The 14,424-nt window shown below is 36.6% G+C and overlaps 1 protein-coding gene and 1 long non-coding RNA gene across 2 annotated transcripts; one reads left to right on the top strand and one right to left on the bottom strand.

The window, feature by feature from the left end:
* Nucleotides 1-2,000: 2,000 nt before the first annotated feature.
* Nucleotides 2,001-13,490, bottom strand: LOC129723176 (nose resistant to fluoxetine protein 6-like). Its single transcript, XM_055677217.1, has 11 exons — nt 13,189-13,490; nt 12,989-13,132; nt 12,563-12,863; nt 12,312-12,505; nt 11,906-12,247; nt 11,769-11,848; nt 11,588-11,701; nt 2,922-3,072; nt 2,673-2,856; nt 2,468-2,610; nt 2,001-2,190 (listed from the first exon to the last, which is right to left on the bottom strand). The coding sequence occupies exons 1-11, from the start codon at nt 13,444-13,446 to the stop codon at nt 2,014-2,016; spliced, it is 2,088 nt and encodes a 695-aa protein (XP_055533192.1). The 5' UTR covers nt 13,447-13,490; the 3' UTR covers nt 2,001-2,013.
* LOC129723178 (uncharacterized) lies at nt 2,514-4,049 on the top strand. Its single transcript, XR_008727727.1, has 2 exons — nt 2,514-2,801; nt 2,903-4,049. It is a non-coding gene; the product is annotated as an uncharacterized LOC129723178 (long non-coding RNA).
* Nucleotides 13,491-14,424: the final 934 nt, after the last annotated feature.

Raw genomic sequence — 14,424 nt, 5'->3', positions numbered from 1 at the left:
CCATGGACGAGGTGAAGAAAGCAATTAAAGAGCTGCAGATGCAAATCAGGTGGGAAGGACGACATTCCTGCCGAGCTTTACGGGAGCGAACAGCTGTATCTAACAGTTTATCGAATCACACTGAAAGTATAGGCTGATGAAGAAGCCAAGACTACATATAGTAACTATCGGGGCATGACTAGGCCTACCAGATTTTCTCGGGATAAAAACTGTAAAATTCATTTTCGAAAATTTTTACCAACCAAAGCATACAACCAATTATTAATTGTTTGATGAACCTGCCCGATCCTGAAGAGTGTGATTTTTTGCAATGAGTTCCTGAAATTTGTCACATGACGATCGAGATTTTGACTAACAATTGGGTTGTTTAGCTCTATCAGTGTTTTATGTCATCTGATATAGCTCCATTTTCTAAGCAAATCACGAATTAAAACTGCTCGAAATCGCTACAATGACAGTTCACCCATATACCAACTGTCATTGTAGCAATTTGGAGTGATTTTCATTTTTCATTTAAAAATCGAAGGACAATGCTATAAATTTTTTAATAAATCACGTTTTACTCGAAAAATTACACTCTTTTACCTGATATATTAAAATCACAAATCCGTGAGTAGCTAAACAACCATATTATCATGGTCTCAACTTTCAATCGCGACTTTTTCATAAATTCAAGATAGGGGATGTCCTTCCAGTGGTGCAGCACAAAACGTACTCAGTAATATTAGAAAATCCTGGCTGCTTGAAAACTTATTTCCCATTTAGAAAAATTTAAATTCAAAGCTCTATTTAAGATTTTTCCAAGGAGTATCTGAAAACGGTACAAAATGGCAAAAGGATGGGACGGTTAAAAACAGTCGAAAAAAGGTAGTGTCCCATTCAAAACGGTACGTCTGGTCAGCCTAGGCATAACTCTTCTCAATACCATGAACAAAAGTCTCTCCCGCATCTTGTTCCACAGACTAAGACCGTTACAGGAAACCTTTGTTGGCGAATACCAATGTGGTTTTCGAGGGGGACGCTCCACTATTGACCAAATGTTCATCCTGTGAAAGATCCTCGATAACTTTTGAGAATTCAACTTGCAGACTCACCCTCTGTTCATAGACTTCAGGGCAGCGTACGATACAGTTGAAAGAAATGAGTTATGGCAGATAATGCGCGAACATGGTTTTCAAACAAAACTAATTAGACTGATTCGTGCCACCCTTGATGATTCCACCTCAAGCGTCAGGGTAACCGGTGAGATATCTTCAGCTTCATGACGTTAGATGGTTTGAAGCAGGGTGACGGGCTGTCAAATCTATGGTTCAAAATCGCAATGGAAGGTGCTATATGTAGAGCTGGTGTGCAAAGGAGTGGCACCATAAACAACATTTTGACGAGCAAGTGGCCAAATTTTGGTAAGTTCCGGTCAAGTATGTAAAATCTTACACAACATGGCTAAGAAAAACTAATTCGATTTCTAGGCTAGTCTAATATTTACTGAATTTGAAGCATGTTGATGATCAGCAAAAATATATATAAAATATATAAATTTAAAGGAAAAAATATCGATCGCTAAGTTAGAGACAATATGAACCACATAAATCTGTGATGCTAAATTCGAAATAATAAATATTTTAGTGCTTTGCATTGATATAAAAATTGATTTTCAGGTAGACGCTACTGAAATAAAATATGTACAACAAAACATGATCGCACAGTGCCGCTAATATAAAGCAACTAATTTATAACGGTATGATATTTATGGTAATAAACTTCGGATAACTTTTTCAAAGATAAATTATGAGCTATTGCAAGGGTAGCCTTAGACCTTTGTTTAATCAGATTTCGCTTAAACACTCAATACAAATATAAAAATTTTTAGACATATAATCATTTCTCACTGATTTCCATCATTATAACTTCAAAAGCGATTGAAGAACATGAATCGCTAAACTTTATTTTTTCAGACATGTCAACTTCCTGGTTTTCGGATGAAAACATACAACACTAAATACTCAACCACTATCATGATTTATTAATTTTTTTCACATATTTCTCCGAATGCTGCACCGCCCACCGGGTGATCCGTTCGAGATAGTTGTTCTTGCTGGTCAGCAGATTAGCTGCCGGTTGTTCTACCAGCAGAAAAATTACTAATCCCAGTCCATACGAAAGTACCAGCGCGATCGCCGTGTACAGAACCTGTGTATCGACGTAAAAGGGAATGATTAAGGGAGCATTTAAAAAAACCGCTTCACTACGTTTGCTAGGTTATATAACGAAAAAATATTGTGCTCTAGAACGGGATACTGATTACCTTACTAAGTAGAAGAAAAAAGCTCATATATTATTAATCACGCTAGTTGGATATGTGGCATTTTGAACCAAACAATACTCGCTGTTTGATAATAGCTAACAAACAATTGCTTGCTGCTATTCAGTGGACCATTGGAGTACACGAGCGTCGAGAGCAACTTACCGGTGTAAGCACGTTGTTTTCTACCGGCGCGCGTATGATGCTGGAAAATGCCATCAATATCAAGTAGTGACTGTGGTAAACGCTGTAAGTCAACTTCCCGAGTGGCAACAGAAAGTCGTGTTCCAGAAGTATCCTTAAGCGATCTGAAAGTTAAACGGATTAGTCGCGGGATTTTTTATAATTACCGGGTGACAGTAACACTTACTCCTTCCATTTAGTGCCATTTCAATGAAGTAAACCGAACAGAAAAAGCCCCAACAGTTCTTGGATATAGCACCATAAACAGGACCCCACCAAAAGAACTTCCAGTCAGTCTCGTATATTAAGTAGGAAGGTGCGTAACACACAACCACTACCAGCAAAGCTGATACCTTCAAAATCTGAAAAACCTGAAGGGTACAAATTAGTTATTTTAAAGTTTCCCATTTCTGCTAGCATCAGCGTTGAAACTAACATTACGGCTGAGTAGGGCTTGCCCAGCGGGCTTAGCGCGATGATACACCACTCCAGCCAGCACACCGTAAAAATAGCCGGCGCTACTCGTGTGAAAAGGTTTGTACAACCGTGCGAACCATTCGTCATCGGTGAACAGCAATAGGACAGGCCTGGAAAGTACGAATAAAACTGACTAATTATGTGTTATCATAGGCAGAGGCATATAGGCGAGTAATTGGTCAATTTGTTAGTCCTATCTGCATTGAATAATTGTTGGTGACAGCTTTTACCACATTAGGAATAAAATAGGTTGATAAAACTACAAATTTATAAACTGTTCCGTTTCTGAAACCCGCATGTATCGAAACCTTTTTTAATTGCCGTTTTTGATTGTTTATAGCGGGGTATATAGTGGGTGAGTATATATTGAACACAAAATAAATTTTTCATCGGTTAAAATACGCTGTTCCTGAATTACTTTCTCACTAGGTTCGATTTAGTCTCACATACCTTACTATAATATGCAGCAAAACTGGTTTTGTATCTAGTTATAAACTGCCGCCGCTGTTAATAGTGTGCATATCGCCAATATGTCATGTAACCTTGACAGCTGGAGCCTACTTTCATGGTACAATGTCATGATCATCTGAACAGGTGAATAAGAGGAAGTTTGCACAGCTAGTCTACTTCTTTTTACCTTTCTCTTGTAACGAAATTGCGTAACCATGTATAATTCCGGTTGATTGAGTTATAAAAGGGGAGTGATATGGTTGTACACTGTTTAAAGTTGCAATTTAACTCAAGTTTGTAATTTACCCATGCCTTTGTACTTGCTTAAGCAGTACAGTTTAATAACTACTCTATGTATAATGTTTATCTTGTTTGACGTTTCGTGTGTTTCCTTTTTTCTCTATTCCAAACCAACATTTTGTTTTTAAGAATTAAGAAAACCTTCACGTAGAACATTTGCAAAATAGAATAAAATGGTTAAACTATCGGTTCGAGTTGGAAAAAATGCCGCTATGCGAAAACATTACTAATCCGGATGAAATGTATTCACGGCTTTCTTGCAGTATGTGAAAAGCGAATAATGGTTTCTGAATCAAAAGATGTATATAAAATGAAAATATAAGAAATGTTATTTAAATCGTTTTATCAATTTCACCTCTAATAATTGTGAACTGTCTACCCAATGTTATTGCTGTTAAAGGGTGAATTGTGTGAAGCTTGTAATAACAGATTTCGATAACACTTTACTGGAGAATCAAGAATAATTCAAGAAAAAGGTGCATTATCGTAAATAATTTAGATTCTTCAAGCTTAAATTTTTACCATCTCAACCTATGACAGAACGTGATAAGCGGCTTTTAGTAGTTCTTCTTTTCGTTTCAAATATCTCCTATGGAACATTTTGATGGTTCGATACGATGCTTTGTCAGTGTTGTTGTGCGTTGTTAAATAAAGAGAATATTAATATTCAAGTTCTGGAACCCCAAGCAATACCTGAAAATGTATTTTTTACAATAAGTCCGTTTGTAATTAATCAATCTCAGCTCTATCTGAATGTTTTTGTCAGTAACTTTTATCTAAACTAAAGGCCAAAACACAATTGAAACGTTGCGGTTGCCCATACATTTTCTATCAAATTAACGTGAACGCAACTCACACGTATCCATTGTGCTTGGACCTTAACTCTCTGAAAATGATATGCCGGTCCTAAAAATGAAACTTGTGATCGATTTACGGTGGTATTCGGTTGTTTTCCAGAAACACGAAGTCGCTTTTTGGCCTCTGAGCATAATTCGATTACGAAAATATTCATATTGGTTGGAATTTGGTCATTCTAGGTTGTTTTCCAGAAATTGGAATTTGCAACCTTGGATATTAAAATCTATGTAAATTTTGAAGTGTAGCTAACATCCTGAAATCACATTTATCCACATTTTGGGGCCAATTTTTCAGACCATTGCTGCAAGAATGAAGAAAATCCGATGAAACCTGGCTGAGTTATCAACATTTAAAATTGGATAATTTTCGTAACGCTCTCGGTATTCCAATTTGCATCCCTATCCCGTAATTTCGCCGTAAGACGTCATTCTACGTCAAAGATATGCCGTAGAATTGAAAAAAAAGCTTTTCTTGAATTTTTTTTTAATTATTTATTTTCTATTTCTTCAAGTTTAGTTAACTATCATTGTTTAGCTGAAAGTATGTAATTTAAGAAAAAGATAAAAATTTTAAAAGTAGGTTTTTACGAAATTTTTAATTTATTATTACATTTTTGTGCTTTTTTCTTAATTCATTTTTGAAAACTTCGCAGTGTATATTTTTCAAGGAAAGACAAAATAACTGTCTACAACTTTGCCGAAGACATTATACCTTTCAAACAAACCATTCTAGCTCTACTTTTAGTACTGTAAAATTTTGACGTTTATGGTTTTTCATGTCTCCATGATCAGACAAGATAACCAGCTAAATAATTGTAGTTTTTACAGTAACGTCTTCGTTTAAGTTGTAGATAATGGTAATAAAAAATATTATTTGTCCATCCAACTAAAAACATATAGGGGTAAGCGGGGTAAGACCGCCCCCTTAAGCATTTCTGTTTATAGTTGCGGCTGCAATTTCATTTTTTCTTCGCTAAGAGGTTCTTCTATTCAATACCCGCATTTAAAAAATAAGAACTGAAATATTTTTGTTTATTTCCCAGCTTTTTTTTCAATTTTAAAAATTCATTGAAAATGTGCAGATCTTTTTCATGCGGGGTAAACCCGCCCACCAGCGGGGTAAGATCGCCCACTATTTTTTGAGGATAACAAATATTTTGAGGGGCCAAAGCGGTTGATTTTCTCGGTATAATGTCTTTGACAAAGTTGTAGATGTTTTTTTTTTCTATTTTAATAAAATATACACTGTGAAAAATCTGAAAAAAAAATATATTTTTTTCTGAGTTTTAACTTTTTTTGTTTTTTTGATTATCCAAGTTCAAATCAATGTTTAGGTAACTTTTTGTGGTTTTCAAAATAAATAGATTTTCCAGAATTGGAGGTTTTCAAAATATTCAATTTATAATAAACCTGTCTTTGAGCTAAAAATAGAAACTCAGTAAACCTGTCTGTATGATTTTTTTTGGAGACTTATTATGTATGGAGTAATACTAATAATTATAAATTTTTTATTCATATTTTCAATTTTTTATGTTTTTTTTTTTTTGAGGAACAAAATTACATCAAACAAACCGCCCAAAAAAATTCTTTGCAAAATTTGAGCAGTTAATATTTCTATTACTCCATGATATGACAACCATCAAATTTTAGGTTACCTTTTACAGATTTTGCAGGCAAAAACATAATTTTTTTAAATAAATTCAAAAAAAAATTTTAATTCTATTTTTATATCTTTTCTTTGAATTTTTTTACAGTGTATACTTTTTTCGGAAGTAAAAAAAACTGCTATTTTCAACTCTGCTGGAGACGTCATATCGATCAAACAAACCGTCCTGGCTCTAAAATTAGTTTTGTTCATTATTACCATTTTTACACAAGTTTACTTTTTTCAAAAATTAGTCGCGTTAAAAAAATATTACTAGAAAAGCTTCAACCAAATCGAAAGTGGTCGATTAACATTGATGTCTTATGTGGCTTGAAATTGCTTTACTGGTCCTGCATATATTCCCTTTGTAGTGTCGAGGCATTTGGGTTTTGAAATAAAATAACAAGCAGTTGTACACGTGGCGGTTTTTCCCCATGTATAGTGGGCGACGTTACCCCCAGTGGAACATTTTCATATTCCATCGAAAAAGTAGTCAAAATTACAAGATCACTCACGGCCTTCGACATTTCTGAAAGAAGACAGATTCAGGCAAGCGGTTAAACGTATATCCACGAATAAAACAATAAACTTTTAGACAGAAAAACCTTAAGTCCCGTTGCCGCAAAACAATAGCGCATTGACTGGTTGCCAGCTGAGAGGTTGTTTTTGATTATTTCTGTGACCGTTCGCGCACTATCAAAAAAGAAAGGGGTGCAAAATGTTATGTAATTGTACTGTAAAAGACATGTTAAAGAAATTTTTCAATTATTATATAACTTGGTAGTAAAACTACGGGGGGCGGTCTTACCCCGCTGGGCGGTCTTACCCTGTTTACCCCTACCGTTAAAAAAATTAGAAAAAAGTCTTTTTTTGACATTTTTTTATTTTTTCTGGAAAATTTTACCTTCTTTGTTTCTCATTTCTTCAGGACCAGACTGTATATTTTTTCGGAAAGGCAAAATTACACTGGTCGACTAAAACAAAAAAGATGTTGCTTTAGAAAGATTATAGTTTCTTAATCATTCCAATGAAATTTGGTGTCTCTAGCCAATGTAGAAATGCGCAGCTTACGTTAAAGTGTCGCATAGTAATTGCTCCCCGGGTCCGTCGCTTCAACGCTATTCTTACGAGAAAACTCATTTGAGTCTCCATGTTGAAGGCTAGGGGCACCAAAATTTACAGAAATGGGTAAAAAGTTATTATCTTCCATTTTTTGACGTGGAACTATATTTTACTTCAGTCTTTCACATAGGGGTGCAAAATAGTAAATTTGATAACGGAAAGGGGACAACATTTTTCCCGTCTTAAATTTTTTTAAGTCGGTTCGTTTTCAACCGATCTCCTTCATTCTTGCAGCAATCGATTGAAAAATTATATACGCATCCACCCGAATGCTTTGTTCTTGATTATGCGACCTATTGTACTATTGAAAATTGTCAAGCCTTTTTGAAACGGGAATTACGTCCTCTGAATGGTTGCTAGTTGACTTTTTTGTGGCAGTACGTTTGCATTAAAAAAAATGGACGAAAATTGCCGATGTTTCATGACTTAAGCTTTACATGCACTGACGAAACTACGCATTCAGCATCATAGTAACCCGTGAGTCAGCCGAAAAAATTCGACAGCTCTATCAGTCGATCTTAAACCGCTATGTCGAAAATAATGAAGCTACTCCGTTCAGAAGTGTGCGCGTTCAAAAAACGGTACCCCAGCGCGTCGAAAACGGACATCGTACGGCACTTCGTGGACGCCGGGAATGCCCTTTTCCGACATATACAACATCTTGGCACTATTGGACATCTATCAGAACATCGGAAGAAAGCCCGGTTCCGGACGGCATGACATGAAGCTCCAAAAGATGCTAAAGAGAAAGACCGAAAGAAAAGTGGCTAGATCACTGCGTGCGCTTGGCCGAGAGTTCATTGTAACCGGCCAAACAGTGAAAAAGTTCCCGGCGAATATGGACATAAGTACATGTCAGAAAGCGGCAGCGGCAGAATTGCGACGTGGCAGTGGTGATGGACTCACCCTGGATGGCAACGACTGGCAAGGCACTCCGTATTTTATTTCCTCCCGAAGGAAATGAGCTTCGAGGTGAAGTTCATTTCATACATCAAGATCCTCAAGAAGGTGCTGCTTTGGCTGACAATCAGTGAGATGGAGATATCAAAGCCGCTTTTCTTTCGCTCTGGACTGGCCGTGGACGTGGAGAATTGTAGAACGAGGTGCCTGTCGGAAATTGCGTCGTTCATCAATAAATACCATGATGGCGAAGACGTGGTGTTGTGGTTGGATCTGGCGTCGACCCACTACTCGAAGCGATCGTTGGAGGAGATGAAGCGGCTGATGTGGTAGATAAGTCGGTGAAACCGCCCAACGTCTCCCAGCTGCGTTCCATCAAGAATTTCTAAGCAAACCTGAAGCGTAAGACTCGTGTGCTAGACTTACTCCAACAATTTTGTCACAAAAACTGAGGAGGAATTGATAAATAAAATGAAGGAAGAACTCAAAAACATGCCTACACGTACTTCCTTCCATGGGAAGTTCATCGAGCTCAATTATCCGTCTTACTTTTTTTTAATTACCATCCGAAAAAAGTCCATTTTTAATGCAAACGTTAGCAGCAGCAAGTTGCAGCAGTAGCAGCTGGCTTTCCGAATTTGCTTTCGGCTTAAACAACACATATCTCAGCGATAATAAGAGCAGCAAATGTTTTCAGGTTCGGTTCAGGGCTTTGGCCTTCTTCCACGCGATGAAGCTTTGACCTATTTTGGCAACAACACAAGCAAGTATTCCGTGCTGGATCCTAGCATTCAAAATCTGCCGCGGCCGTCTCGTTTACTTAGTATGAAAACAGCTTTTACAGTGTGTGTTGTCTGAGTGTCATATTTCCCAACTGTCGGGGCAGCAAAAAGGTTACAATCAGCATATCCGATTTTGAACAGTAGACTACCCTTCTCAAGGCAACTGACCAAGTAATTGAAGATTAATCATTTTTTCAAAAGGCCTCGTGTGCTATTGAAGATTAATCATTTTTTCAAAAGGCCTCGTGTGCTAGACTTTGGTAGTATCTTCTTCTAATACTAACTTCTAATATATCGAAAAATCCATTTTTGTTACTTTAATGAATATATAAAAAGTATCAAACGCGAGGGGTTTTCCAATCGACACCAAAATTTGGATTTTTCCAAAGTGACACTATATAAGTATTTCCCCCAACTTTGAGTAAAATCTGTGAAAGTCGTGTCTAAGTTTGTGCTTATCCGTCACTTCCTATGGAATGACCCATACACTTCGGACAAACACAGCACAGTGGGGCGACTCCACTCCACGACAAAGGCTGGCCAAGCAAAAAAAGTGTCGATAAATGCGAGAAAAACTTGGTATTTACATAATTTTGGGGCGCTGAACACGAATTTGGCATCAATTTTTTGTTTGGGGCCGTCCATAAAGCACGAAATCCAATTTTAATATTTTTTGTCTCTTTTTTCCTTTTTCATAGAATTATATGATCTTTGACCGCAAGTATTGCCACCGGGCGTCCTCCCCATTGAAAAAATACGTAATTTATGGACGACCCCTCGAACTAAACAAATTTTGCCTGAATGTACATATTTTTTTTAATAAACTAAAACAACATAAGTAATACAAACTAATTACAAATTGAAAAAATCATCATCGGCATCATCATATTCCGCTGTGATCGCTTAAATCTCGTGTTGAATTGTTTCCAGAAAATTTGAAGTTCATTATACTTATCAGCAAGAAAAATGTCTTTCGCTGCAATTTTTATTTCTTCTAGTAATTTTCAATGTTTCATTGTTTTATATATACGTTATCTTCCTAATCCGGTTTCTATGGTTGAAAGAGGACATATAAATACATGTATAACACCATGAGTTGACAACTTACTAGACATTTAATTTATTGGTGCCGCTGAAGTTGAAGGCTCCATAATAAAATTCAACGAATTTATGAATTTGAAAACCAAGACACTGGAATGACACAACGTTCTAAATGAATACGAAAAGGTGCGGAGGGCGACGACTGTTCTTTGCTTTTTTTTCTCATAAAGCAAAATGTGTGCTTTACTTTTGTATGCAAACGAGTGCGAAGCAAATGCAATCTTCAAACGGGCTATTGTTAGCCGGAGTTTGATGGTATGAATTTGCTGCTAGTATTTAACACTTCCATCAGTTTAGCGAATTTCATGATCATAAATTGAAAAGGGCTGAATGTTTTAAATATTGTTTTAAATTTGCAGAAAGTGATAAAGTTAAAAAAAATGAAAAAAAAAACAGCTATCGCTTTTTTCACGAAAGGGACAATTTGCGCAGTTTTGCGCAGCAGCGGACAGTATGCATTTGAATGCTTACGTTTTTACCTAAATTTTGAATGTATTCACAACCGTGGCAAACTGCGGCAACTAAACTTTTAAGCTACTTTTCTACAAAAAATCATGTTTTTTTTAATTTTTTCTAGTGTAAGGCTTATTATGACCAAATTTTACAATATCTAATGAAAAGGGTTTGTTTTGCACAATACTGACAACTTTTTCTTTGACGTCAAAAAAATCCAAGCTATCATTGAAGCTACAGAGCGTTTCAAAGAAATGTACTTTTTTTTCAAAAAAAAGTCAAAAAACGTCAGTTTGCCAAGCTTTGAAAAGTCATAAAAAATTCAGATTTCATGATATTGCGCCCAAATTTTGGATTAAGACACTTGAATGTTATAGCAATAAAGGAAAAATATTATGAAACAGCTAACGAAAAAAAATTTTTTTGGCTGATGGCCAGCGATTCCCCACTGTGCACAGGGGCGACTCGTCCGTAGGTTGAACCTGTGCATTGCACACAGAAACGCCAGGCAAAAAGTGAGTTTTAAATCTAAATTTTCATTTATATTTAATTATTTTTAGTAATTTAGTAAAGAGTAACAAAAAGAATTGCTGGCGTTTTCCGTGGACATGATTGTGATTACTTCCCCAAACTGTGATTTTTAGAATTTATAGTTGAACAGGTACGTTTAAAAGTTACGAGTTGCCACTGTAACAAACATAAAGTGTAATCCTAAGACAAAAACTGAAATTAGTTCTCGTGAGTTGATTTTGAAGCAGTGATAACGGCAAGTTCATGCAGATATATTGCCATTCCTGATTTGATAAATCCATTCTTGATTTGCTAAATGCCCGCTTAGCTCAAAAATATTATTGTTAAATGTTACAAAGATCTCGAGTAAGAATATTTGGACCTTGAACGGAGGTGCCTAGTTTTTATAAGAATCAAACATATTTTTATTATTTTTTTTTCAGTGAAAATATGAATTTGGTATGTGATGATATGAAATATCAATCTAACAACTGTTTTTACATACCTGGTCCCCGTTGCCATCAACGGAGGTAGCTCCGAAATCCACATCGTTAGACCGGGTCCAAGAAAGTTGATCAAAATCATTGTTACTATCCAGTATTTAGTGGACCTTGGGTACCTGCAAATGAACGTTGTTTAATATAATACTTGTCTATTCCAACCGGATGGACACAATAAGTACTCACCATTTCATGGAAGCTAATACCAGTAACCCAAACGTGAAAAACTGAAAATCAGCACTAAGATACCAACTCGGTTGGATGCACTGAAATTTTAATTATTTATCCATCACTCATTGAGCAACAACAAACAGTTTACTTACAGTCTCTTCAACCTTAACGTAATTGTTCAAAAATAACACATTGATCCACCAGTTCCAGCGGCAGTTTTGTGACTCCACTCCAATGATCCTACCATGAAGGGGACCCAGCTTCAAGTGGCGAAAAACGGACGCCGTAAGCAAAATAACAAACAAATACAGCGGAAAAATGCGCTTCAGTCGTGTTTTCAATTTATTTACTAAAAGCTTCCAGCGGCTGGTGACGTCATTTTCCAACGCATCCTGCAGATTTACCGCCAAAAGTATACCTCCGATTGTAAAGAACGACTGGACCAGATTCGGAGTGAAAAGCGATAGCGTGGTCAAAACTGGATTGTACAGTGTCTATCGAAAGATTAACATTGACGAACTTTTTCAGTAGCTTTAGATGAAAAATTGCACAACTCACTTGCTCAAATAATTCTGGAAGTTCCGAGGGAACATTCATAAGCATAACTGTTGTGTGAAGGTAGATAATCGCAGTCATGGTTATAAAACGAATTCCCTCGATAAACCGGAAGTCCTGTCCTAATGTTGATTTGGGTGGAACAGTCAGTGAAACGAGGTTACGAGGAATGGAGTAAATTGTCGCAAATTGATGTTCTAAATAATCAGATTGTGAATATTTCAACACACTCTACTGTAGATTATATAACTCACCGATTTGTTCATGCTGAGTTGAAAGGTAATTTTCTTTATCCAACTTATTACGTAAATAATAATCAAAAATTGTGCTAAGAACTGTCAAGCCAAGCAGGACACAAATTATAGCAGTGCAAACAACATCCAAAAAATCAAAAGGTTCGAAAAAGTTCTGGGCATCTTGACAATACTCGATGTCAGAGTAAGCTTTCAACTTTGCGACTGATTGCAATTGAAGGTTAATGCATTCATTCACAATATCTGCGTAAAACTCCTGGTGTTTCTCCAATCGAGGAAAGTATTTCTTGTTGAAGCGAAACTGAAACCGAAAACATGAGCCAAAAAATCAATATTATTCATAGCACGAGTAGTTGAATTCTCTATTTAATAAAATAACTAAAATGTGGGTCAAGAAGTTCGCAACTGCAATTCGTTTTTACTTACGTTGAAGTCCATTTCAAATGGGGCCACCAACAATTCATCGCGTTGATTTTTACTGGAGCCACTCAAACTGTTCAAGCACTGGTCTATGCAAATTCCGCGATCCAAGAGGTAATGCCGGAAGTGGCGCACATCGGAACTAAAATTCTGCAAATAACATTTAATCATCACTATTGCACATTCAGGGGCGAATTTGGCACCACCTTGATTTGCAACCAAAGTTTACTGGATGGATCTGGTTGCAGCAGACTTCGCGCCACGCAGTAAGTTCTACCATTTTCCATACACTCTTCATAATTATCATACCGGTAGAGAGGTGGCATCGAACTCTCGTCGAATTCCGCCGGCAACAACAAACCTACCCCAGACTGCTGAAAATTATTTCCCCATGCCACTTCCACCATCAGTATATGAATCACAGCCGCACCCACATAACTGCTTTTTCTGACTGCTTTCCACATGATGCACTAAATGGGAATTACACTCAGAATTTTATGCACACCGATACTTTCATAATCGTTTGTTTCGGAACCCAGCTGAATTTCGACTGTGCGGTCCATCTGCAGCCACGTTTCTGCAATATTTTTGGAGATTTGCAGCTCGGAGCCACTAGAAACAAAAAAAAAAGATCACTACGGGTCTACTCACTGTACAACCAAACAAACACCGAAAAGTACGCATTGCACGGTTTGTTCATTTTGGCCAATTACCAGCCGATTGTGTACCGGTGATGGGGCTACTAGTGTAATCAGTCTTGTGTGTGCCATCATCCTATCGGCCAAAAAGCCTGACGACGACCGTAGACCGTTGTTTTTTCTATGCTGAATACAGTGCCATCTAAAAATATCGAAATATGAGCAATCTGTAATCAATCGTATAGATTGGACTGCTTCTTTTAATAAAATTTTCTTATCCACTGCTGAATCAATTTGAGTATTTTTATATTGACTTGAAATCAAATCTGATTATTTCTAAACGATATTTTAGAGAGGTCAGCTATGAGGTTATACATAAATAACCTATTTGGAACGGCTTGTTAAATGGCCGATTTAATACATTTTATTTATCGAAGCTTTATTTCAAAATTTATGTGTACAGTCAGGTTTTTTTTACGCGTTTTTTTCATACGCGGTTTTTTTACGCGGTTTTTTTAACGCGGATTTTTGAACTAACGCGTTTTTTTTACGCGGATTTTTGAATTAACGCGGTTTTTTTTACGCGGATTTTTGAATTAACGCGGGTTTTTTACGCGATACCGCGCTAATTAAAAAAAAACTTCACGAATTTCCGAATTAACGTGGGTTTGGAACCAGAAACGTTTAAGTGTTTATCTATTAAAAGACTCAGTCCAAAAAATACTCTCCGCCCACCGAAAGATCCGGAATGACCGTCAAAAAGGACAATTAAATGCTGTAGTAAATACTGGTTCTAGAGTGTCT

The sequence above is a fragment of the Wyeomyia smithii genome, chromosome 2, assembly GCF_029784165.1.
Source record: "Wyeomyia smithii strain HCP4-BCI-WySm-NY-G18 chromosome 2, ASM2978416v1, whole genome shotgun sequence".
Taxonomy (NCBI): domain Eukaryota; kingdom Metazoa; phylum Arthropoda; class Insecta; order Diptera; family Culicidae; genus Wyeomyia; species Wyeomyia smithii.
Note: the sequence above shows the minus strand (reverse complement) of the source record. Positions and strands in the feature narration are given on the sequence as shown.

Coding starts and splice junctions, on each gene's coding strand:
- LOC129723176 (XM_055677217.1), bottom strand. CDS start 13,446: ATGTGGAAAGCAGTCAGAAAAAGCAGTTATGTGGGTGCGGCTGTGATT. Junction 11,849..11,905: donor ACGTTAAGGTTGAAGAGACT/GTAAGTAAACTG, acceptor TTAAAATTTCAG/TGCATCCAACCGAGTTGGTA. Junction 2,857..2,921: donor AAGCCCTACTCAGCCGTAAT/GTTAGTTTCAAC, acceptor TGTACCCTTCAG/GTTTTTCAGATTTTGAAGGT.